General features: G+C 41.6%; 1 protein-coding gene across 1 annotated transcript in view; it reads right to left on the bottom strand.

Moving 5' to 3' along the window:
• The window catches only part of rtn1b (reticulon 1b), an 80,540-nt gene that overhangs the window by 33,246 nt on the left and 19,608 nt on the right, over positions 1-27,686 (bottom strand). Inside the window, exons 2-3 of the mRNA XM_051655761.1 lie at positions 9,272-10,000; positions 7,598-8,434 (exon numbers count right to left, since the gene is read on the bottom strand). Of these exons, the coding sequence (XP_051511721.1) occupies positions 7,598-8,434; positions 9,272-10,000 (1,566 nt within the window). The remainder of the gene's footprint in view (positions 1-7,597; positions 8,435-9,271; positions 10,001-27,686) is intronic.

The raw sequence follows: 27,686 nt of genomic DNA on the forward strand, positions 1-27,686 counted from the left end.
AAACAAAAACAAATCAAAAATGTATTTTGTTACAGTGTATAATGGGGTGAAGACTACCCTCTCTCACCTTTCTGTTCACTTCAATCCATCTATAACTCACAAAAAAACAAACTCTTTCTTATTAATAAAGCTGCATATTGCCAATTTTCTTCACGATAAGAAATGCAGTGACATATATTATGATTCAATAAGTCACGAGCCATCACGTTATAATCTAGCGGCATTAAGCGTGCGCGCTCGAGGGACAAGCGTCCCCGCGACAGAGTGTGCCTCATCCAGGTACAGTTTCAATCTCTCCCCCTTAGATCAAGACATTCGCGCAACTCATAGAAGTGGCGCTGACCACACATAGAAATGGCAGTTTCAGAGTTTGTAGTTATTTACATGATCTGCTTCTGTATTATTTTAACTTTAATAAAGCTATAACACATTAAATATAACTGCATTAAAGATGTAATGCAGGGGGTGTTTCCTTTAAAGACGTTCAACACGCACGTTTTTCTTCAGCGGAGCGGCAGCTCCAGCTCCACAACGTGAGTGCTTCTGTATTTACTTATTTGGTATTTTTGTATAATTCCCTCATACTTGGCGATCTACATCACCTGAAGTTGTTTGGAAAGTTTAGAGTGCATCTGGACTGTGAGCTGTGTAATTCTTCTGCTCCTCAGTCAGGCGCAAGCTGCAGTGCTGCTCTCACGCATCATCATTAGAGTTTAATGTAATCTCGTTACGTTAAATTAGATCAAACAACTATTCGACACCAAAAATGTTTGTCGACAATTTTTTATTGTCGATAACGTTGACCAATTGTTTCAGCCCTGTCGTGGATTTCCAAAACATAGGATGGCAAGGGAAGAGTCATTCATATTTAGCAGGGTTAGGTTTAGGGATAGGGTTAGGTTATAGTTTCTATGACCAATCAGGTATCGCTTTCCTCATGAATACATATAAATTGTTCTTCCCCTGCCATCCTACATTAGCCAAATAGATAAATAATGATTAAATCCACATATAGACAGTCAACATAGCAACATAGGTAGGTTTTTCATTCTCACTTTTTATGGTTCATATCTTTTAGTCACCACAGGGATGTGTTCCCATCACTGAAAGGGAGAGAGCAATAAAGTTTTCTTTTAATTTTCTTGTAAGTTTAGGGTTATGGTGTGGGTATAAATAGCTTTATGTATAAAAAACAATAGAAGTCAAAGTCCTCATAAAAACTTCACTCATAGGCCTTTATCACAGTCAGCATGTTGTCATATCCGGCTCCGAAAAGTAGTGTAACCAAAAATCCGCCCATCGATCTGTCTATGGAAGATCACAGTTTTCCTAAATAAATTAATCCAACTTGGTTACGCTTGGCAGTAAACATCAGCCATTTAATCATTTCTTTGGAGTAACTCAGCAATTTACCATGTGTTTTCTAGCACTTCAATGTGTAATAGTATCTGAGCGAGGCGATTATCAGTGCAAAGTTTTCCTAGTTCATGAGGAGCTGCGTGCACTGTTCAGCTTACTCCCAGAGGATGAAAGTGCTCAACTCAAGTCCGAAGAGACAGCGTTTAAGTGTTTTAATGTTGTTGTTTTTACTATTGCAGCATGCTCATCTCCCGTTTGTGAATGAAATACAGTTGTAGACACTGGGACAATTTCATCTCTGTTTTATTTACATTGCATTCTGTCGCAACGAGTGGACACTTACCCAAATCATCGCACTCAATCCACAAACTCAAATCGAGGATATAACTCCATGTTTACAATGATTAAACCAGTTATTATATATTATGGGATGGAAATGTTTCTTTATTTTAACATTTTTTAAATAGATCTTATATCATACTTGGAAAAAGTAAGTACATGAAAGTAATGTGATCATTATCATCGCAAATACTCTGTATAATCTTTACTCGGAATATAAGTGTTTTTTGTGACTTACTGTATACCCCTTTCTTGTTCAAATGCTCTTTAATGTGTAAATGCTTTTATTATATTTTTGCAGTCCTCTAATAAAAAAACTTATACTCTGTGAACTGTTTCCTGCTCACATACATCCTGTTTAAAATAATAAAACAACATGGCATAATTTTTCTATATTTCATTATCCCTGATTAATAATTGTAAGGTGGGGTAGGTCTGTTTAGATTAAGTATTTGAGATGAATTGTACATAAAATAGGCCATAACAATTCCGCACTGTGGGCACTGCCATTGAAACAGACTGCAGCAGAAGATGTTTTACGCTACTAAGTGAAAAGCGGAAGTGTGATAAAGGCCTATTCCCACTCTACATTCTTCATTTTTTTCTCATGTAGACACCCCATTAGTACTGATATGCTTCTCTTGATAAGAGTGGAATAATTTACTTCAATTAAATTAGCTTACTCATAAATAAAATTAGGACTGTATCAAATTACTAGGAGTATAATGTGGGCTGGCCTGTGCAAAATTGCATTGGCTGATTCTCAAGGGACTAAAGCAGGGGTCCCTAAACTAAGGCCCTCCGAAATGTTTTGACCGGCCTGTGGAACCATGCCTGTCACGTTTTGACCAGCCCGCACTGGAACAGCGAGACTGCTTTGGTGCCTTTTCATGCATGTAAGACTGACTATAGAGCGCAACAGTGCCCTGCTCACTTATACAGTGTCTGGGTTCCAGAAGTATTTTTCCCATCTATTTCTTCCATAGACTTTTCAAAAAACCCTCCGAGGTAAATCGCAACATTACAGACTTTATTTTAAGGCAAAAAAGTATTTGAAAATCTGACAAAAAGTCAAAGGTACAAGTCTGTGTACTTACCATCTTTCACGATGGCACGAACTACAATCCCATGAAGCATTGCGAATGACATGATCAAATATAAAACTATGGAAATATATACAAATATTAATTTTTGGTTGTTGATTATAAGTATAGAAACAATATAGTTTATGTTTATTGCGAAATATTCCAATATACACAAATATGTAAGTGCAGTGAGACATTCAGAGTGCGTCATTGAAGTGGGCGGTCACTTCCAGTCTTATTTCGCGGGCTTTCTTGGCCGCGTTTCTCTGATTGGTGGATTCTTCACTGCTGTACCATGGGTACTCTAGTTGTTCACCAGGAATTCTGCTTTTAAACACGATTTTTAAACAATGAAGTTGAAATAATGCAGACGGATGGCTTCAACAGAAGCATACACCACGGACTAACAACCTCGGAGCTCATGGTAGGTCTGCCTTTAAAGGTTTTTAAGTTATTGTTAAAAATCAATTCGTCTATGGAAAAAAATTATGGGATTTTTACTTCCAGAACCAAACTGTTGCACTCTATAGTGTGAGCCAACAGCATTCGAGTGCAGGCTCATAAGGAGTATATAATTGGTTGCACTAACTGACCGAACATGCCCCTTCACTGAAGTTCGAGTCGGTCGTTAGAGTCTGAATGAGATAAGATGCAGGCCCGGCTCCATGGGGGGGCCAGGGTGGGCCTGGCCCACCCAATAAGGAGTTTGGCCCACCCTGGCCCCACCTCCCATAACAACCAATCACAAAAATGGTTGTGTTCACAAAAAAAATGTTCAATTCAGCTCCAGATTTTCTTTTTCTTTTCTTTCTTTTTTTTTTTTTTTTTTTTTAAGTGTAGGCTGTCAAAACAATAGCCTTAGCCTCATTCACCTCGCTACCTTTGCCGTTAACAAAATGATTTAAACAAGGCAAATCCTCATCAGCCGGCTCTGAAATCATACCCCCGAACTCTTCTCGGAGGGAGAGAGAGATGTTTTTCGGCTGCTTGGTATCAGTCACGACTGTGGCTTGAATATTCTGTAGAGCGCGACACATGCTTTTGTTTTCCATGTCGAGTATTTGGTGTTGCTTTCTCCGAGAAGGATACTTTCGTTTCGACGTGTTTTAGAAACTGGAAAGCAGCATTAGAACACGACCGTGGTCTTCAAAAACATGCTTGTAGCCAGGCTCATTTACAAGCCTCAACCGCGTGGGCAGAATTTCGCCACCGACAGGTGTCAGGGGAGACCGTAGCATGTTTACTTGGCCCCCAACAGAAAATAATCAATATTACATAAAAAGCGTGGTAGGTGTTATGAAATTTTTAGCAGTCAATGAGCTTCCGCTACATGGAGATCAGGAAACATTTGACAATGAGGAGGATTGCATAGCTGCGGGGCTTTTTGCCAAGCTGTTTAAATACACGTTGTATTTAAAGGATAAATACCTTGCTGACATTACGTCAAGTATCCCAGAAAATGCAAAGCACACTTCCAAAACCATCCAGAATTGAAAAGTGATTGAAATTTTGGCATCCATGGTTCTGAAAAAAATAAAACAGAAATATGACACTGCTGATTCAGCTGCATTCTGTTTAAAAGTGATGGCACAAGGTATCGGTTCAACATTGAAAATGTGTCTGTTGTAATCCGCTTTGTGTGCAATGGTGTGCCAGAGGAACATCTCATTGGCTTTTTAGAACTACAGCAGCTTGATGCAGATTACATCACCACCGAAATATTAAGACACTTGTCGCATACAGGATTCAGTTCTGACAATATACTGAGCCAGTGTTATGATGGAGCATCAGTGATGAGTGGGATGCGAGGCGGTGTTCAGGCTTTATTGCAAATAAGGTTGGGCAGGCATATCCCCTACATCCACTGCTATAACCACCAGCTTCACCTCTCCATCATACATGCAATTCAAAGTGAACCTTGTGCCAAAAGATTCTTTGACTTGTCAGGCTCTCTGTACACTTTTTTCAGGCATAATTATGTCTGTCAGAGGTACAGTTGCCCGTATCTCAAGAGGTTGTTAGAAATCCGCTGGACAAGTCATTTTGAAGTTACCAAATGTGTTGTGGAGAACGAGGAAGTCATTCTTGACATTCTTTCCAAGGTTTCCGATGATGACAATGCCTCGGTTGACCTTGCAAAGAAGCTTCTGGGCTTCTCTCTCAGCTGAAGCGATGCCATTTTTTTGAAGTTGGCAAATTTCTGATTCATCTTCTTGCCATTTTGAAACCAGCCAATGCCATCCTACAGTCTCACCATGTTGATTTGTGAAGCACAGAAATCTCAGAGAAAATTGCAGCAGTACTGCACTGGCATGTCTACTGATGAGCCCTCACCAAAACGTGTAAGGACTATTAATCCCTTCTATGCTGACTCTGTCATTTTATCACCTATAGGGCAAGAAGGGCAGTCAGGCACTGAATGTTCCACTGAAGCTCTAAGGTGACAGATGTTAAACACTGTTGATACAGCTGTATCAGAGATGGAAAACAGGTTTTCCACAAAGAATTTAGAGCTAATGCAAGCCCTCTCAAGTTTGATGCCAAATCCAACAAATTTCTTGACATTCAGCTGCTTGAGCCTTTCTGTAGTCTTGCAGGAGTTGCAAAAAGTGAGCTGCATTGTGAAATTCTTGTTGCCAGACCAATGCTGACCAAAAAGCTTCCAACTGATGCTGACTGTTCGGCTGTTTGCAAACTCCTGCAGGAAAACAAAGCTGCATTTCTAAGTCTTCATAAACTGTATGTGTCTGCCCTGGTCATGGGCGTTTCTACTGCTTCATGTGAGAGCTCATTCTTCACTCTGGCAAGAATTTTTACACCGTTTCGCCGCACAATGCTTCACGAGAGGAAAAATATCTTGTACTTTTAGCTCATGAAAAATCAGTAACACAGGAACTGGACATGGATAAGTTTGTGACTGAATTTTCTAAAACAAGCAGAAAGCTAATGTTGTAAATATTATAGTAGTGATATCAATAGTTCGATGCACAGTCTCGGACCTGCACCTGTTGTGATAAAATCTACAGTTACTAAATTGTAACAAAATCTGTTATAGAGGACAATAAAATAATATTAAAAACAGAAAAAAAAAAAGAAAAGAAAAAAAACTAGATAAAAAAGTTCATCAAGACAAACATGTTGGCTTGAGAAAGCCTGGCCAATATTTTTAAAAGCTTAAAGTTTGAAAGTTAAGTTTAAGGACAGACAGACAGACAGACAGACAGACAGACAGACAGATAGATAGATAGATAGATAGATAGATAGATAGATAGATAGATAGAAGTTGGAGCAGTTGGAGTGTATGGGATATAAAGCCACCCCCCAGGAATTTCACATGGCCCACCTTACTACAAATTGCTGGAGCCGGGCCTGATAAGACATCTCATTTATGAAGGACTGAACGTACTGGTACACTTTTTCATGAACAAAATGCATGAATCAGTCATCATCATTAACGAGGATGTGCTGAACAACTAAACGAGAGGAGGAGGCAAGTCCTTTGTTCAATTCGTCAATCTTGTTCAACAAGGAAAGGGGCCGGATGAATTATGAAAAAAATGGAGTGATAAACAATTTATTACAACGGCATACAGACTTTATTGAAACTCAAAATTATTTTTAGGATAGTATTGTCTTTTTTGTATAGCTTAATAAAAAAGTCATGCTCAGCAGTTCACAATATGACAGATATGCTTTGTTGTCATTTGTGGGGAAACGTCACATGTGTTTATGCTTAAACACTCTGCAGTGTTGATGTAACTGGTCCTGCTCAACCCGCTCCGAACAGGACTCGCGTCTCCGGCATGGTAGGCGGGCATGCTAACGAGGAGGCTAAAAGCTACAGCCTCTAGCATCAGTCGCTAGTGTGCCTCTTGAGGCCAGGGAAGTGAGGTTTATACACACTGCACAGCATCAGCTGGCTACCGTTACACAATGAAGTCTCATAGAATTGTTGAGACGCAGATTTTAATAAATAATTAGACTTTTCCCGATCGTGAATAACTCTGCTTTTTCCTCGTTCAAAGCGTAAAAGACAGTCATTTGGTGGCATACACTGGCACAAAAGCTTATTTTGCAAAAATGGACAATGAATGAATCAATGAACTAATCTGTTCGAATCTTTTTGGTGAACAGATTAAAAAGACTCGTCACTGAGATTAACTGATGTAAGATGAAGTAGGCTAAAATGTAACTTTTCACACAAGTTTTAAATTTTTTCTTGCTTGCCTACAATAGAAAAACATAATGAAAGTTCTGTTGAAATGACTGGACCTTTCCCCTCCTCTTCATGTTTTGACATGCACATGTCAGTGAACAGAGATCATATGTATGACAAAGTAGGCCTAACTTAAAGCAAATTGCTAAGAAATAAAACAAATAAAATATAAAGTTACCAATATTAAAATCATGTTCTGTGAATGGATTTTAATTGTAAAATTAATCCATGTAATAAAAGCAGAATAATAACAAATCAGAGTGACCTGGCCCTGGCAGCAAAAAGTTTGGGGACCCCTGGACTAAAGCATTGAAATATGTTTTTCCTGCTATTAATGCTAAAGGGAGTTTCCTAACAGGGTGGGAGCATTAAGTGCAAGTCAGTTTTTATTTTAATTTAAGTGTATCATAGGCATCTGGCCTTGAGAGAAGTGTTTCATGATAGTAAAACAAGAATTGTAATTTATGAGACTAAGATTAAACTTTAGCAGCTACATTTAAAGGGTCTAAAACATTCATATAAAGAATGCAAACCTTTGATTGTATACTATAGTTCAGGATAGTGAGAGTTGTAATTCCTGTGTTGAACACACATTTACCTTTCTCCCTGGTTAGACCCTGGAAGATGGCGGGAGGTGCAGTCTGTCTGTCAGATCCCCTGCGAGCTTGACTGAACCGTCTTCTTTGTCCTTTGTGCTCATCCTCAACAGGATGCTCCACCTTTAGATCTGACAGGCTCGGGCTGAGGACGGGGGTCGTGATGCTGGGCTTGCGCTTCTCTATGCTGGTCTTCTGTTCAGGAGCACTGGTAGGGGCAGGAGCAACAGGAAAAGATGCTGGAGTCACAAGAGGTGCTGCAGCTGCAAAAGTGGGAGTTGTAGGTTTTTTGACTGGCTGAGAGTCCTCTTTGAGGCCTTTTGCGGTGCTGGAGATGACGACGTGGCTCAGCCTTTTGGGACTTTCCTCTCCACAGGACTCTGAAGCCAGTTCACTGTCCAGCTCTGCCTCACGTTCCTCCCTCAAGATGCTGTACTGCATGGCAGGGCTAGAGATAGAAGTAGGGGCAGGGATAGGCTCAGCAGATGGGTTGGGCACTCTGGAAGGAGTTGTGGCTTTTTGAGCAGTGCCGGGACTCTTACTGAAGCTCAGGTAACCAGAACTGGGAGCTTGTGGACTAAGCTCCTCAGACACTAGCTCTATCTCTGAGTTGCCAGATTCTGCACCACTACCCTCTACATCCCAGGAGGAAGGAGGGATAGCAGGGCAGTTGGAGGGTTTTGTGGGGTATGTCTTCATCTCTATTGGGGAACTGTCTTGTTTGGAGGCAGGCAGACAGGGTAAGGCAGGTGACACTTGAGTCTTGTCCTGGGTGGAGCTCATTATTTTTGTTTCAGCACCCTGGATGTTTGGATCTGATGGAGAGTCAGACTCTTCTTCTATTAAGAAAAAGAGACAGAAAAACAGGGAGAAGGTAAGGTATTTCAGGTTTTTGCTGAAGGTAAGGTGTCTTTTGGCCATCCGCTTTGCCAAAGCATCCCACAGTGTAAGCATGTGTGAGTGGAGTCTCACTACTTGTGTGATGTTCAGCCAATACATTCAGTGCTACTATGCTCTCCAACCAGACTACAGCTATATCCACACTTCAGTTTTCAAATAAAAACATATTAGTGTGGATGTGGCCTAAATTTAGTGCTTTTGAACATTTTCACGGATTTTCACTTTTGCTGTACTTCTACCCAGATTTGTACTTCTACCCAAGTTCTTTTTTAACTTTTACTCAAAAAATGTGTGTCTAAAAAATGTGGTGGTCTTGGGTGAAACCCAGAAAAAGCAAGACGTGGTGCAACATCTGCAAGACATCTGTCCAGCCTGTTTAAAGTATAAAAACAGTGCATACACATGCAACAAAACGTTCGGTGTGAACAGCCCCTAACTCGTCAAATCACATACGTCGTTTTCCATAACTGTCTGTTCACACATAATTTTTAATGAATTAAAAACCCGAACCTGACCCGAAGTTATACTTGAATAAGAAACCCAAACCTGTCCAGAAATTTGATGGTCAGGTTGGGTAGCAGATCTTTAACCACAGCAAACTTTATTATACAGTAGTGTTCCCATTTGCTTCAATGGTCAAAGAAAAAAATCCACTATTACGTTTCCAAACTTTCCAAAATAATTCATGCCAGGGTAGAATATCACAAAGTACAATGTTATAAATTTACATTAATAATTCACAAATAAATAAGTGCTGGTATGGTTGTGATGCCTACCTGTGAGAGGGGGTGTAGATGACTCAAGACTCTCGTCCTCTGGTTCTGATAGAGTCACAGTGGGCACTCCCTCAAGCCCCAGACTCAGGATGCTCTCCTTCTCTAATGCTGTAACTGTGGGGCTATGCTGGACTGTGGTAGGCGATACAGAAGTAGGTGGTGTTTCTGTCAGGGTGATCTTTACAGGGCTTGCACTGCTACCTGATGACCGGTAGGGCTGGTAATCAGACAGCTCTTCATCAGAGGGTTCCTCCACATAGGGGATGATCTGAGAATCCAGAAGTCCAGCAGAGCTAAGGTCCTCCACATCTACTTCTACGGGTGATGGGCTCCTCTCCAATTTGGTGCCCTGGGTGGGCTCTGAGAGAATGTTCATCCTCCAGTCCTCCAGGGGGCACTGTGAGCTACAAGAGTCCTCTCTACGACTGATGTCCATGTAGTTGTAAGAAGAGTTAAAAGCTTTTTCAGAGTCATGATTCTTGTGGGAGCTGTCACTCAGGTCTCCACTGGAGGTTATCTCGATTCCGGAGTCCGAGGTCAACATGAGGGAAGGGTAGCCAGAGATGGAGTCACCAGTACATTGTGTTTGTTTTTCCCCAGCTTTGCTCAGGTTGCCAGAAAAGTGGCAGGTGTCTTCTTGTGAGGCATAACTTTGACTGGTCACGAGGGAGGTGTACAGGTCATCTCTGTCATAAGTGGACTTCTTTTGGAAGTTTGAATCAGATTTAACTGCAAGAGAGGAGAGGAGAGAAACAAGATGTTTAACTAACTTGTTTTAACTAGTGGTCGACCGATATATCATTGAGGACGATAAATCGGCCAATATTCTGACTTTTATAATTATCGCATTGGCCAATAAATTTTCACATTTGCCCGATTGTTTTCTTGAGGGCGCCGAAAATCACCTGCTTGCATGTGAAGCGTCTGAGACATGTAAACGTCCAGTCATGGTTCGTTTTACTGTTTGCTAACGTGGACATGCCATCCATGGTTGCTGGACTACTGTGTGTATTGTTATTTCCTTCTTCCTAATATATTAACAATTTCTTCATGTGCAAATTAATTACTAAAATGTGATGACTAAACAGAAATCAGAAGAAACTGCTACCTACCATTTAAAATACTCTATTATTTTTTAGTTTGCCAACTGCAATGCAAACAGTTTTTTTCTTGTTTTAAGCATGAATCTTACTAAAGGTTGGTAGATTTTTCTGAAAATAAGACTTTTTAATGTCATTTATGTCATTTTATGTCATTTTGCTTCTAAACTTGATGTATCTTATTTTAAAGGATATTTTAGATATTTTAAAGGAATATTCCAGGTTAAATACAAGTTAAGCTCAACAGCGACAGCATTTGGGGTAGTGTTGGGTTTGAGTCCACCTTAATCGAGTCCGAGTTAAGTCTGAGTCTTTAAACAATTGAGTCCGAGTCGAGTCCAAGTCCAAAAGGGGCAGAGTCTAACTCAAGACCGAGTCCATAACAGGCCGAGTCTGAGTCGAGTCCGAGTCCAAATTAATCTGTTTATGAATCTGAATTAAAATTGTAACCGTATACTCAACATCAATATTTTATGCTTATTTTAACAATTTGTCAATATAAATGCAACAAAAACACCTACTGAACAAATTTCAAAGTGATTTCAGAATGAAAGCATATCCTTCAACACACTTCTTATTGTGTTCTGTTGACATTTAAACTATTTGTTGATTTTTCCCCTCCACTCAAACATAGACTATTTCGAATTTTAATTTAGTTTTTTTTTTCTACTTCATTTTCAATTTGTCCATTAAATTTGGTTTAGTTTGATCTAAAATTATGGGTGAAATACATGTAATTAATTAAAAACATTTAATGTGTTCAATACATTTAATAAATGGTAATATTAAAACATTTAATCATGCCCATAAAATTAAACAGAAAAAAAACAACAACAAAAAACAGAAAGATCAGATACCATTAGAAATGTATTTTTATTCTCCTATACTTCACACTTTTCAGTCCTCCTGCTGTGTCCAGGTGTAGCCTACTTCCCTAAAGTTAAGATAAAAATGTTTATGACAAAGTCACCTTGGGCTGCCATTTTGTTCTTTTCACATTATATTTAGTATGGATAATAGGTGAATAGAGACTTCTCCCCTTACTTATGTTCTTTATTGTATTTTCTGACTTTTTTGCCATTGAAACGCAAGTGCCAGCTTTACAGGTAACACACAGAGGTTGCACTACAAATATGTAACGGACTGAGTTGTATAATTTCCATGGTCTATTTCATCCATCATATTAGTTAAAATGTCCTTGATACATAGCATATTTGATTTTGTCTCGATATAGTCAACATTTCCAGTGTATTTTCAGTAGAAAATGTATAGGCTTTGCGTAGTAACGTGAGTCTGATTAAACATTTGTTCTATTTAATAATTTGCAGAGTTGGAGAATGTAATTTTTAAAGTGTACTTACGTTATTGATGTTTCTGGATGAGAGTGGTAAGACAGCTAAAAAAGTACTTTTTTGGGGGGATTTTTTTTTCTCCCCAATTTGGTATGCCCAATTCCCAATGCGCTCTAGGTCCTCATGGTGGTGTAGTGACTTGCCTAAATCTGGGTGATGGAGGATGAACCTCATTTTCCTCTGCATCTGAGACTGTCAATCTGCGCATCTTATCACGTGGCTTGTTGAGCATGTTGCCGTGGAGACATAACGCATGTGGAGGCTCACACTATTCTCCATGGCATCCATGCACAACTCGCCACGTGCCCCACTGAGAGTGAGAACCACATTATGGCGACCACGAGGAGGTTACCCCAGTGTGACTCTACCCACCCTAGCAACCAGGCCAATTGGTTGCTTAGGAAGCCTGACTGGAGTCACTCAGCACACCCTGGATTTGAACTTGCGACTCCAGGTGTGGTAGTCAGTGTCTTACTTGCTGAGCTACCCAGGCCCCCTGCTAAAAAAAGTACTTTGAAAGAGTGCACGCTGCTGCTCTCAGCCAGAATAATCACACGTAATGACATATACGTGTGAAAACTGATGCGCTGTACCAAATACACAGAATGTATGATAGTACTAACTGTAGAGAGCACATCATTATGAAGACAAAGCCAAATCCCGGCAATGTTGAAATTTTTTCAGGTCTGAAAAAGAGGACATGTCCGGGAAAAAAAGGATGTATGGCCACCCTATGTTACGTTATTTTTTTGTCATTGCATCACAAATGCTATGGACTCAGCTGGACTCGGAAACAATCCTGAGTCCTAAAGGCTCGAGTCTGAGTCAAGTCAGAGTGAAAATGCATCCGAGTCAGTGACATGTCCAGTCCATTAAAATTGGACTCATGACTCGGACTCTAGTCCGAGTCCAAACTCAAGTACTCCAACTCTAATTTGTCACAATATTGATTACCATAAAAATAATTTTTGACATGTCCCTCCTTTAAAGAAAAGAAAAAATCTGGGTTACAGTGAGGCATTTACAATGGAAGTGAAAGGAGGACAATTATTAAATGTTAAAATACTCACAAAATTATAGCTACAAGACAAACAATATGCATGTTAACATGATGTTAGTGTGATAAAATCACATACTAACTTTTTCTGTGTAAAGTTATAACCAATTTAACAACCATAACGATGTAATGTCAACAAACCCTAAAATGACTGTAAAAATTACAATTTAAACAACCGTGTAAATACAGTGCAAATAATTCATGAGTTTTAACAGAAGAATTAATGCAAGTGCTTTTATAAAATTATAAGCTTCACATTTCTGCCTTTAAACCCTCCAAAAATTGGCCACATTCACTTCCATTGAAAGTGCCTCACTGTAACCTCGATTTATGCTTTTTTTTTTTTTTTTGGGGGGGGGGGGGATTTTTTCCCCTTTTTCACCCAACTTGGAATGCCCAATTCCCAGCGCGCTTTTAAGTCCTCGTGGTCGGTATTGATTCGCCTCTATCCAGGTGGCGGAGGATGAATCCCAGTTGCCTCCGCGTCTGAGACCATCAACCCACGAATCTTATCACGTGGCTTGTTGAGCGCGTTGCCACGGAGACATAGCGCGTGTGGAGGCTTCACGCCATCCACTGCGGCATCCACGCTCAACTCACCATGCACCCCACTGAGAACGAACCACATTATAGCGACCACGAGGAGGTTACCTCATGTGACTCTACCCTCCCTAGCAACCGGGCCAATTTGGTTGCTTAGGAGACATGGCTGGAGTCACTCAGCATGCGATTTATACTTTTTTTTAAAGAAAAGGAGGGAAGAGTCAAAAGTAATTTTTGTGGTAATCAACATTGTGCCACAAATACTGTCGACTGAGCTTAACTTGCATTGAACTGGAGTGGTGGTGTAGTGGGCTAAAACACATAACTTGTAATCAGCAGGTTACTGGTTTGATCCCCACAGCCACCACCATTGTGTCCTTGAGCAAGGCACTTAACTCTAGGTTGCTCCAGGGGTATTGTCCCTGTAATACGTGCACTGTAAGTTGCTTTGGATAAAAGCGTCTTGTAAATGGAATATTTCTTTAAATGGAAAACAAGACAAAAATACAGAGAAAGAATTTTTTGTTTTGTAGATTAAAAATTGCATTCATCTGAATCATCTCTTTAACATGCAGAAAGTGTGCTTTACTACACCGCACATCTGGATATATGCCTGATCTAACACTCTTCTCCATCATTTGACCAATATTTAATTAATTACCACTGCCATGATCAATAGAAAATGTACACAAACATCTCTTTTTAAATTCATTTTACTGTCTGCTTTCATCTGGCGATAATAGCGCAATGTAATATGCGTTAGGCAATCTTGAATGAAGTGCAATCTATAATAAGCTTAATTTACATAGAAAGGAAGAGTGTTTGCATGGAAAGGTATGAAAATGACTTAATTTAAGTACTCAAGATGCAGTGCAATTTCATCGCTTATTGTGCCTGCTTAAACTAGATTGTGGGGAGTTATGAATAAGTCACAGGTTTTTGCGTTGAAATACCACAGGAGAAAGTGGCGCAACAGTTTAGTGAATTCGCCCCTATGTCTACATTAGATGGTATACTCAGTGACAGAATGTGCAAACCTCGCATCCTGTCTGCAAGCTTTACACCAGGGTTTGACCTCTATCTGTTACTGCATATTAACAACACACACACACTGCAATGTGCCTCACAGAGCGGCTCACATCAACTGACCATGAGGTGAATTTGACTGGTGTGTGCATGCTTTGGTTTGTGCATTTGTAAAATTCTGATGTTGGAAAGAGTGAATGTGTGTGTATATCAGGTGGGCACTGTGTTCAAGTGCCTTCCAGAGTGCTTAACTGGGGCGCAGTAGTGACAGCTCTCATCAGCAGTCAATGATGGCACAATCACACCCCACCATCTCGCTTGTCTCTTAGTCCTTCACATCACATTGGCTACTCCTCTCTCTCTTTAACTCCTTTCTCTCTCTATTATTGTGGCTATTTTTGGCAGATGCCAGATTTAAAGTTTAATGTTTATCCGCAGGCCGACTACAATGGTGTCACATATGGGCCCAGAGAGCATAAACACACACTGATTCTCGCACACGTACACACAGATTTCACCCAGTGTTATGAAGTCAAATAATGACAAGCAAACCCGAGGTGACAACGATTATTTTTTTCTATTCTGTTTCGTGCTGCTCTTTGCTATTCATCTTCAGAATACTCATCACCAGTATGTGCTATTTAATATAAAGAAAAACTACATCACTTTGATTTCAACTTAAAGATAAAAATAATTAACCATGAATTTGGTTTGAATAATATCAGATGAATTATATTATTTTTCCTTAAGTCAGCTTAATTTCTTTCATAACAGCATTAGCAGCACTACTGCTTAACCTGATCATGTTAAAAGCGGATGGTTAATAAAAATTTTGACTTTAGGATCAGCTCTTTTCACCTCCACATTACAGGTGTGTAATTGTGGAGAATTACATGATTTCTTTAAATCACTGTTTTGATTTCTGTGCCAACTTGACCCCACTCCATCCAAGAACCCGTTCCTCTCTATGCTGCCCTACATTCACTGGGCAAACTTCTCCACTGGGACTCTATATTTAACCATCAGTAGCTTAGAAGTTTGTGAATCTATGAAAAATTGTGCAGAGAGAGAAAGAGCCACTGTTACTTCAATAACAAAACTCCCTGTTGGGCCATAACCACTCTCCCCCTTCTAGGAATACTAACAACCTACTCCAAACACACTCATTGTTATCAAAATCATATTCATTTCTAACACAGGCTATTGCTAAACAACACACCAATTGAACTCATAATGTAAACATAACTGCCTTATAATAAATCAAATAACAATTTCAGTCAACTTTGACTTGATAATCTCTTCACCTCTTCCCAAATTCTGGCTATCAAAGCAAAGGATAGCAGGACAACTCAAGAGGGAAGACTTAAGTGAGCCTGAAAAAGAAAGAGAAACTACAGCACTACTATTAATGACCATTGGAGTACTCATAGAACTACTTTTAGTTGATATAGCATGAAAAGTGCAATGTTGACGGTGCTAATTCTCATTTGTCTCTATGTTGTTAGTGTTACAGTGAATTAGATCATCTTTACAAATCTTTTGAAATGTGACAGATGTGTTTGTGCATTAGGGATGATCCTGTATTAATCCTCATTCTCACACCACACAATTTCCAGCCCACACCTCACCCTCAACATTTAGCAAGTGTGCAAACCTTGAGTCATCCTCTCAAAAATAGAGGGAGAGTGTGAGAGCACATTGTGGCCTATAGTATAGTATCTTTCATTTGGCATAGAGTCCCTGATACAGAAAATGTGTTTCACCAACAGTACGTAAAGACAGAGCTTGGATTTTGAGAAAAAGGCTTACAGCAATGATATTTCATACAAAACTTCTTACAAGAACCCAGGGCACAACTTGTAAATATCTCAAGCATGTTTTCTCATATTTGCTATGGTCATGTTCTAGTTGGTTTTGCTGGGCAATGACATAAACTGAAGGCTACTGGCTGTTTAAAAAGTGGACAAGTTTTTCTATATGTCCTGGCCCATATTCCTATTTTTATAGGAAATACGTCAACACGGGAAAGAGAGCTATTTGTCAAACCATTTCATAGGGTCTTCCATAAACCAAGGGCAAGTCTTACATTTGGACCAACAACTAGGGGTGTAACGATCCACTGATCTGGACCGATGTATCAATCAAATTACCAAAGATCCAATGCAGCAATGCATGCAACCCTTAAAAATCGCTGTGTATTTTTTTAGAATCCACTGTTATTTTGACACTCTCATGAAGCATAAAGCAATTCTTTGAATTCCCATCAGGATCGGTGGATCAGGATAAACTCAAGGTTTGACGTGATTCATGATATTTCATTGATCATCGTCATTGTTATTGTGTCTGCTCTATTTACACCCATTCATCCTGCAGCTGCTGTTGGTAGCTGCTGTCACACAAACTCCGATCACGAACAGCTTTTTTAAATTGCAAAATTGCAATTGCTGTGACAGATATGAGGCCAAATATGATCTAACAATGATCTTGTATGAACAAGACCCATGGAAGATAAAGGGAAGAACGAGACACCATCTCTAGCACAGCTTTGCATAGGCTACTGTTTGTGAAAGGATATGTGAATAAAAATGTTATGCTTCTAAAATTATGTCTATGCATTTATTTTGACTGCAATAAGTAACTCCTTCAATAGAAATGTTATTAGGCTCGAATATTGATGAACATTGATGATCAAGTGTGTGACTTTATTCTTTAAATTATTATAAAAATAGGCACATAATGTTGTTTTATATAGATCGCAGGCCCCTGAATCTAATCAAATCGAAATCGCATCGCAACATTGGATCGCTGGCTAAAAGAATCAATATAATATTGTATCATGATGAAACTGGCAATTCACACCCCTACCAACAACCAAGAGCAGCAGGCAGGTGCACAACACGCACTCCTGTAGCTCTGGACAAAATATGGATGGTATGGAAAACCACAACCGGAACAGAGGGAGAGTGTTGGTGTCAACAAACAGCTCTGATGACTACAGAAAATGTTATGGTTATTTGGCAGCATAACCTGGCATGCAGTGACTAAATGATATGAAGAATCCTGATCATATGTTTATGCTCCAAAATATTGATATTTCTCAGTTCTACATGCATGGCTGCATACAGGCTCAAAGAAGTGTGGGTGGATAAGAGTTTAAGTGAATGTATTTGTATCTGTGTGTTAGGATCTTTGTTGTATGATGGCACAGGTGCTGGAGCTCATAGTAAATCACAAAGAATACTTTGGTCAAACGCGTACGCTGAGCATCTGTGCAAAGGAAGCGGGCCACAAATCTCGTCATCAGCAGAGTGCGTTAGCACTGAATTCACACAGCCCAATTTTTCTAACCGCGCATCTTTGAACTCGCAGAATGCACATGCGCCTGGAATTATTTACACTAATTAATGTGTCCACAAGGTGGCAACACTCACAATTGAGCCGTTGTTGTCATGAAGATGCGCTAGAAGAAGATGTAAGCGGTGCTAAACTACAGGAGACAAAGGTAAAAACAACAACAGTGGATGTGCACATCAAGAGTGCGTGTGTGCGGAGGTTAAGAAAAACCTGTAATTGTATAACTCGAGTCTAAAGGACTATAAAGACATCTTTATGGATCTAAACTCCTGAAGAGAAATAGTACAGTTATGCTGAGCATTTTCATGTCAAAGTATACTTTGGGCTTTAAGCTTAGACGAGGCATTTGGTAAGAGTCAGGTATTAGCCATGGTGCTAACACTAATGCTCTAAAGCTTATCACTCCTGTACTTATTGTAAACTTAAATAACTTAGAAAGGAATTAGTAGGATCCACAGCCTAAGATTATGAATAGAACACAATACAGCTTCTGACTTGTTACCATTGCTCAAATAACATTTCACACCTATTCTGGTGCTGAACATAGCTGAGGTATAAACTTTAAAAGTATAAAGGGCTGCATGATTATGAAAAACATAATAATTGTCGGTAACACTTTATAATAACTACACGGTATACAGTATTTGTAAAGCATTAGTTTATAGTCAACTGATCATTTATAAACTATTGTTCCTACATTAATAAGCTACATACAAATAGTTTGTTAATTTGTTTATATTCACTGTAGCAAATTATTTATTATTGTTTAATAAGTTCATTTATAGGCAGTTTGATCATGTTTTTTAATGTGAACAAGGCATCAATTCATATTAAATAAAGAAATTATATGTGTAATTAATTGGATTTACATTTAAACGTAATTAATGTATTTGTTACTGTTTTAGTAACACTTACTATTAAAGCAATTATTACTTAATATATAGGTCATAATAAAGCATTGACTAATTGCTAACTAAGCATTTTGCGTGACCTAATCTAAAGTGAGACCTGTATATGTGTAATTAAGCATTTACTAATGATCCATTACTCTGAAAACATAACCCTGAAATCTCCACAGCATATCAATCACAAAGGCTAAAAACAGACACTAAAGCTTAAAAAAAATATTATCGTCAGTCAGTCACTCCGCTGAGATGCTGGAGCCCACCCATGGGATGCCAAGAAATGTGGTGGAAATTCACCTGTAAAATGAATCAGGCCACTCCAGTGGTAAAGCTTAAGCAAAGAAAATCTTTATTCACGAGCCCTGGTAGCTCTCTGAGGTAGACTTGTTAGTAGGAGAGGCTACCCCGGCTCGTGAATAAAGATTTTTTTGCTTAAGCTTTGACCTGATTCATTTATATCAATATATAAAATATATTTTATATATTATATATTATAATTTATTTTATATATTTGAAATAAATCAAGTTACTTGTATTCCAAATTTTATGATTGCTACTGTTGTTTGTTCCAGACAAGTGAAAAATTATGATAGTTCAGAAGTAACAGATAGTTATAACGATGTACTTTCATTTTTGGATGACATACCCCAAGGTCTGTGGGCTAATGACTCATACACTATCTGGTGCATGAAAAATGACCAACCCCTGCAGGTGGTTCCAAAATCAAACAATAGACCTGTGGCAGCGGGAGCGTGGTCAAGCATCTCTCCGGAGAGAGAGAAAGTGGTAAGGGTGCTTACACCTGAGCTAAATTATGTCTAACACCTGTCTCTAATTTCAGTGAGCACGGGGAGAGTGGCATAAATAGAGCGACACAGCACTTAGTCGGGGAGAGAGACTGGACACAACATAGCCGAGCCAGAGCAAGGATTTTTTAGTAGTGAAAGTTTATTTGTGAAAGCAGTGTGTGTTAGTGTATAGTTTAGTGCTTAAAGGTAAACTGTAAAGTGGTGTGGCGAAGAGGGAAAAATAAAGCCTCACCTTAAGAAGGAAAACTGCTTCTCGCTTCATCTTTTACAAGACCATACAGAGCTCAATACCCGCTTTCTAAAGAAGCAGAAAAAGGCCTGATAGAGATCATTGATTCTCTTTTGGACAAAGGCACCATTTCGTTGTGTACACATTCCCCAGTCTCTAGTCCTCTTTTGGCAATAAAGAAAAAGAATGGCAAATACAGAATGGTCTAGGATTTACGCTTGGTAAACGAAGCCATGTTCCCCTTAGCCCCGATTGTACCCAATCCTGCATCCATTCTTTCTAAAATTCTGCCCGTCTCCTCTCATTTTTCTGTAATTGGTTTGGCAAATGCATTTTTCTCGATTCCGTTACATCCGGACAGCCGTTACTGACATCATGCCACAGGGGTATACTGACTCTCCAAAAAAATTTTACGGCTCAATTGTTGCACAATCTTGAAACTTTCAAAACTCCAGCTGGAAGTGCACTTTTGATTTATGCTGACGATTTGCTCTTGGCATGCCCTAATGAAGAAGCCTGCTTGCAGGACACAAAGGCTTTGCTACTCTTTTTAGCTGAAAATGGCCATAAGTGTACACATGACAAATTGCAGTTGGTACGAACATCAGTACATTATCTGGGTCATATTATTTCTCATGATGTCCGTCAAATCGATCCATCACCTGTTTGTGCTATCTCCTCATTACCTAAACTGAGAACAAAGAAACAAGTCATGTAATGTTTAGGTATGATGAGTTACTGTCGAGCCTGGATACTTGATTATGCTGAATTGTCACAATTTGGCTCATATGCTTTCTGATTTGGCTCATATGCATTCGCTACAAATGCATGATTTAGTTTCATGGACACCAGAAGCCGATTCTGCCTTTGAAAGTCTCAAAATTGATTTAATGACTCCACCCTGTTTAGCAAATCCTGACTATAGTAAACCTTTCAGATTGTATGTACACGAGAACAATGGGTTCATGTCTGCTGTGTTAACACAACCGCATGGTGAAAAATGGAAGCCTTTAGCTTACTTTTCTAAACATTTAGATCTGGTTATTCGTGGCCACACACCATGTGTTCGTTCCCTAGCAGCCTCCACAAAGGCTGTATTAGCATCCTGAGATTTGGTTGCCATGCATCTGTTGGAAGTTTACGTCCCACATGATGTGCATAAAATTATTACTTCGGCATGCACTATGCATTTGTCTCATGCTAGACTCTTAACATATCAGAACATTATTTTCTCTTTGCAAAATGTCACTATACATTATTGCAACACTCTAAAATCTGGCTACACTCTTACCATCTGTGGATGACGGCATTCCCCATAATTGCATAACAGTATTAGATATTGTTTTGGAAACCGAGGACTGACCTGACTGACGTGCCTGATATCAATGCTGACTTTTTTTTTGTAGATGGATCTAGTTTGAGACGGTCCGATGGGTCTCTCTCATCTGCTTATGCTGTATGTGACTCACATACTGCTGTGGAAGTTTTAGATTGCCATCATCTTTTTCCGCCCAAGCGGCTGAACTGTTCGCACTCACACGTGCATGGATTTTGGCTGAAGGAAAATGCCTTACTGTCTTCACAGACAGTAATTATGCTTTCCACACTTTACATGACACTGGCATACTAAACAAACATCATGGTTTTCTGACTTCTTCTGGACTTCTGACTTCTTCTCACACAAATCACTTATAATTAACCTTTTAGACTCTGTTCTCCTCCCACAGTATTTGTCAGTATACAAATGCAGAGCACATACTCGTGATTCTGATTGGATTTCAGATGGCAATAATTGTGCCGACATGGCTGCAAAAGCAGCAGCAAAATCGACAAACTTACCACAGCTACAGGTTGTCTCATTAACTAACCTCTCTAAATGCTACCGAGGAAGAACTAATCCTCTGGCGTGCAAACTGCAAGATGGATTCTGTAACAGGAACTTGGATTGACTCTGAAAATAAACCAGCTTTACCTAAATCAGTTTTTCCTTTTATGGCTAAGTTGATGCATGGTGCGGACCATGTATCTAAAGGAGGTATGGTTGATATGCTTAAAAGATACTTGTATGCACCAGGCTTTTCAAATTTTGTGGCCCAATTCTGCAAAACATTCATGATTTGCATGCAAATGACTATTGGAAAGATGCCAGCCATCTTGCAGAGTGCACACACAATACCAGAGATGCTGTTTCTGATAATGGATTTTATTGAATTAACACCAGCTCAAGGTTATCGATACTGCTTGGTTGTGATTAACATGTTTTCAAAATATCCTGAATGCTTTCCATGCAGGAGGCAAGATGCACTGACAGTGGCTAAACACCTGATGAGGGAAGTGATTCCCAGAAGGGGAATTCCCCAAACTTATCCTCAGATATTGATTCTCACTTTGTGAACACAGTGGTAAAAATATATCAGAAAAGCTAAATTTTTATTTGAAACAACATTGTGCATATCACCCACAATCGGTGGGTGCTGTTGAGCGTCAGAATCAGACGATAAAACACAAATTAGCTAAAGTGATGTCTGATACAAGTTTGAATTAGGTCCAAGCTTTGCCATTGGTCGTTATGTACATTTGGGGACATCAAAATTAACAAACAGGTCTGAGCACACTGGAAGTGTTGACTGGTCTTCCTATGAGACTGACTGACACGCTCCCTTACAGATTCCCACAGCATGAAGCCACCCTGACGATCAGATGGTGAAATATATGTCTGAACTATGCAAAACTGTCCAGTATATTCATTCACAGTTCAAGGAAGCTCTTCCATCTCCAATAGAGGGTGCCATCCATAAGCTGCATGTTGGAGAATGGGTACTGGTGAAAGAATTCAGATGGAAAGCTTGGCCCCGCCCACGCTGGTTGGGACCGTGGAGAATCCTCCTGACTACTCCCATGGCTGTTCGAGTAGCTGAGAGGGATACCTGGATTCACTGCTCGCATTGCCATAGGGTAAACCCTCCTGAATTCACAATAGGCGTGCCTAACTCTGGCAGAGGCGGAAGAGTCCCCTAGGGGGACCAACAAGGATCTGGAAAATTGAGGGGGCCTTGAAATTGGGAGTAGGGCAGAAGAAAGAAGACACAATGACACAATCAACACAGAACCAAACAAAAAGAGGATGAATAACCCAGGATGTGGTGGTGCAGACTGTTTGGGCATTCACCCAGCTGTTCTAGGTGTGACACAGACAGTCTCACTGTCCTGCTTTTGATTGATCAATTGAAATGAAACTGTTCTATGAGTCAATGTAAGGCAAGTATTCAAAACACAATTATCAAATTTGGTTCATTCTCATGTCCAAGATCAATATATGCCTTAAACCAAAACTATATCAGACACCTACTGTGATGAAGACTACCCTGATATTTTTCCATATTCTGAAGACTACGATTTTAATGATGTGTTAAAACAATCATTTGATTAATTTTTCTGTTTTTGAACACTAATAATTTTGTTAATATATTTGAATTTGAACATATACAGTACTGTGCAAAAGTTTTAGGCACTTGTGAAAAACATTCAAAGTGAGGATTTCTTTAAAAAAAATAATGACATAAATAGTTTTCATTAATCAATTAACATCATACAAAGTCCAGTAAACAGAAAAAGAGCTAAATCAATATTTGGTGTGAATACTTTTGCCTTCAAAACAGCACCAATTCTCCTACTTACACCTGGACACAGTTTTCCTTGGTTGTTGGCAGATAGGATTTTCCAAGCTTCTTGGGGAATTCGCCACAGTTCTTTTATTTATTTAGGCCGTCTCAATTACTTCTGTCTCTTCATGTAATCCCAGACTGACCTGATGTTCAGTGGGGGCTCTTTGAGGGCCATGCCATCTGTTGCAGGGCTCCCTGTTCTTCTATTCTATTCTATTTGCAAAAGGAATGTTTGGGTGTATAAAATGTATATTTCCCATTGATACACTAAAGTAGCAGATATAAATAACCATCTTAAGACAAATGTTTTTGTGAAACATCTTATGTGCCTAAGACTTTTGCACAGTACTGCAGGTTCAAAGGGAGGAATGTGGAACATTTATTTTTATTAATCCTCATTATGCTTCGTTTCTTTTCTATTATTTCTTATTAACTGTAAATTGCCTTCTGTAAATGAACCAAACATGTTCAAATGCTTAGATAAACAGTTTCTCTTTGTGTAGCTAAGTCAACTGAAGTTCCCTATCTGTCACTCACTCGACGTTGTGTTGATGTAGTGACACTAGGGGTCACTCATGGGAGCCCGAGACACATTTGGTCTTTGATAAAAGGCCAATAAAAATTGGAGAGTGGTATTTGCATGCCACTCCCCCGGACATACGGGTATAAAAGGAGCTGGTATGCAACCACTCATTCAGATTTTCTCTTCGGAGCCGAACGGTCATGCTCATTGAGCTGAATTCTACTGTTCATTCACCTCTGCTGGATCTGACGGCACATTTCAGCGGCTTCTCCCTCCTCTGCACTGGTGCACTGCAGAGAATGCCCCTGGGCGCTTCAGCAGAAAACAAAGAGAGTATATTTTCTGAAAGAGCTTTTTCCTCTACAAGAGTATATTTCTCTAAAAGAGCGGCAAACACAGAACGTCTTTTTAAAGACGTGCCTTTTTAAAGATGCCTTTCCGATTGTGTGTTATTCCTGGTTGCGGCTGTTATCTCTCAACTTCAGATGGTCATGATCGCTGTCTTCGTGTCTGGGTGCAACCCACATGAAGGCAGCGTTTGTGGATGGTTCATGTTCTCATTGCGAGAACATGACCATGGCAACGTTGCGGTCGCGGCTTGCTTTCGTTAGAAAGTTGGGCTTCTGGATGAGTTCGCCGGCTCGTCTCACGGCGAGTCTGGCTTCTTGTTCGGAGCCCACGAAGATGATGAGCTCTCGAGCACAGCATCGGAGAGCGGGCTTGTCCAGTCGGATGCAGAAGCCTCAGCCACAGTCACAGGCTGATGCCAAAATGACGGACATGCTTTCCTGGGCCCACCCCTTCGGCCCGGCCCCGGCGTGGAGCCCACCACAGGAAGCAGATGCCATCCGTCTCACAGTCGTCGCCTATGAACCCATAGAGGTCGTCAAAGCGCCTCTGAGACGGGCGACCCAAGGACGAAGGAACCCACTCACCTGGAGCTAGTAAGAAAACCACTCCATCCCCCGGTGGAGGGCCGGGTGGAAAATCTTTTGTTGCCTTTTTGTTTGATTTCGCTGCATGCCCAAATGGCTGCGGTACCCAACAGTTCAGCAAAAGAGCGGTTTCCTTCCTCCCTGTGTCACATACCTGGTGTGCACAGTCGTCATCACGACCACCGTCCACGGGTTTTTCCTTGCAGGATTGGTGCTCTAGCGGTGGTCTTTCCCCCCTGAGTGCCCGGCTGTGGCATACAGCCTCCCCAGATGTGGCAGTCTCCACGGGCTATGAGGACAGGCCTCTTCCTCCCCTGTCCCAGGCTGTTCCGGGGGTGGTCACAAGGAGCCAGGTAAGTACTTTGATGTCCCTAGACTCAGCACGGCCACGACATGGTGTGGCACCTCGAGCTCTGCCCCACCGCGAGGCCCCACCTGACGGTACGTCCGACGACGCTGTCCCCTTGGTTCCCCTTGCACAGAACTTGGATGCGTGGCTTGCGCTTTCCAATCCGCCGTGATGGCTGATCCGGACTGTCCGACTCGGCTACGCGATTCAGTTTGCCAGGCGCAAACTGAATCCGTATTCACTTCACCTTGGTCAAAAACGAAAACACTGCTACCTTGCGCGGAGATCGCTACCCTCCTACGGAAGAGCGCGATAGAACCTGTCCCTCCAGCCGAGATGAAGAAGGGGTTTTACAGCCCCTACTTCATTGTACCAAAAAAAGGCGGTGGGTTGCAGCCAATCTTGGACCTGCGAGTACCGAACCGGGCCTTACACAGACTCCCGTTCAAGATGCTGACGCAAAAACGCATTCTGGCAAGCATTTGGCATCAAGATTGGTTCGCGGCGGTAGACCTGAAGGACGCATACTTCCACGTCTCGATCCTTCCTCGACACAGACCCTTCCTGTGGTTTGCATTCGAGGGTCAGGCGTATCAGTACAGAGTCCTCCCTTTCGGCCTGTCCCTGTCTCATCGCGTCTTCACGAAGGTCGCAGAGGATGCTCTTGCCCGTTAAGGGAGGTGGGCATTCACATTCTCAACTATCTTGACGACTGGCTAATTCTAGCTCACTCTCGAGACACGTTGTGCGCACACAGGGACTTGGTGCTCTCACACCTCAGCCGACTAGGGCTTCGGGTCAATTGGGAAAAGAGCAAGCTCCTCCCAGTTCAGAGCATCTTTTTTCTCAGTTTGGAGCTGGACTCAGTCTCTTTGATGGCGCCCCTTACGAACAAGCATGCCCAGTCGGTGCTGGCCTGTTTGAAGGCGTTCAAACAGAAAACAGCAGTTCCACTGAAACTTTTTCAGAGGCTCCTGGGGCATATGGCATCCTTGGCGGTAGCCACCCCGCTCGGGTTAATGCATATGAGACCACTTCAGCACTGGCTTCAGACTTGAGTCCCGAGATGGGTATGGCGCTACAGGACACATTGCGTGGTCATCACGCCGGTCTGTCACCGTCTTTTCAGCCCTTGGACCGACCTCTCGTTTCTACGAGCAGGTGTTCCTCTAGAACTGGTCTCCAGGCGTGTCGTGGTCATGACAGACACCTCCAAAACGGGCCGGGGTGCTGTTTGCAACGGGCACGCAGGCGCCAGCCTGTGGACGGGCCCGCGACTACATTGGCACATCAACTGCCTCGAGTTGTTGGCAATTCTGCTCACCTGCGGAGGTTTCGGCCGTTGATCTAGGGCAAGCACATGTTAGTTCGGACAGACAACATGGCAACGGTAGCATATGTCAACCGCCAAGGTGGTCTGCACTCTCGTTGTATGTCACAACTCGCCCGCCGTCTCCTCCTCTGGAGTCAGCAGCACTTCAAGTCGCTGCGAGCCACTCACATCCCGGGCAACCTCAACACTACAGCGGATGCACTGTCACGGCAGGTTACCCTCAGGGGAGGGTGGAGACTCCACCCTCAGGTGGTCCAGCTGATTTGGAGTCGATTCGGACGGGCACAGGTGGACCTGTTCGCCACCCAAGAATCCTCCCACTGCCCGCTCTGGTACACCCTCACCAAGGCTCCCCTCGGCATAGATGCGCTGGCACACAGCTGGCCCCCTGGCCTGCACAAATATGTGTTTCCCCCAGTGAGCCTACTTGCACAGACCCTGTGCAAGGTCAGGGAGGATGAGGAGTAGGTCGTCCTGGTGCACCCTACTGGCCCACCCAGATGTGGTCCTCAGACCTCGCGCTCCTCGCGACAGCCCCCCCTGGTGAATTCCCCTGAGGAAGGACCTTCTTTCTCAGTTACGGGGCACCCTTTGGCACCCGCGACCAGACCTCTGGAATCTCCATGTCTGGCCCCTGGATGGGACGCGGAAGACCTAAGCGGTCAACCACCTGCGGTGGTAGACACGATCACTCAGGCTAGGGCCCCCTCTACGAGGCACCTGTATGCCTTTAAGTGGCGTCTGTTCACTAAGTGGTGTTCTTCCCGATGGGAAGACCCCCAGAGATGCGCAGACGGATCAGTGCTTTCCTTCCTGCAGAAGAGGTTGGAAGGGAGGCTGTCCCCTTCCACCTTGAAGGTGTACATTGCCGCCATAGCAGCACACCACGACGCAGTCGACGGTAAGTCCTTAGGGAAGCATGACCTGATCATCAGGTTCCTAAGAGGCGCCAGGAGGCTGAATCCCTCCAGACCGTGCCTCGTTCCTTCATGGGACCTCTCTAGTTCTTCAGGGTCTACAGAGAGCCCCCGTTGAGCCTTTGCAGTCAGCCAAGCTTAAGGCACTCTCCTTGAAAACTGCCCTCCTGACTGCGCTCACTTCCATCAAGAGGGTAGGAGACCTGCAAGCGTTCTCTGTCAGCGAAACGTGCCTGGAGTTCGGTCCGGGTTACTCTCACGTGATCCTGAGACCCCGACCGGGCTATGTGCCCAAGCTTCCCACCAACCCTTTTAGGG

The sequence above is a fragment of the Myxocyprinus asiaticus genome, chromosome 25 (assembly GCF_019703515.2).
Source record: "Myxocyprinus asiaticus isolate MX2 ecotype Aquarium Trade chromosome 25, UBuf_Myxa_2, whole genome shotgun sequence".
Taxonomy (NCBI): Eukaryota; Metazoa; Chordata; class Actinopteri; order Cypriniformes; family Catostomidae; genus Myxocyprinus; species Myxocyprinus asiaticus.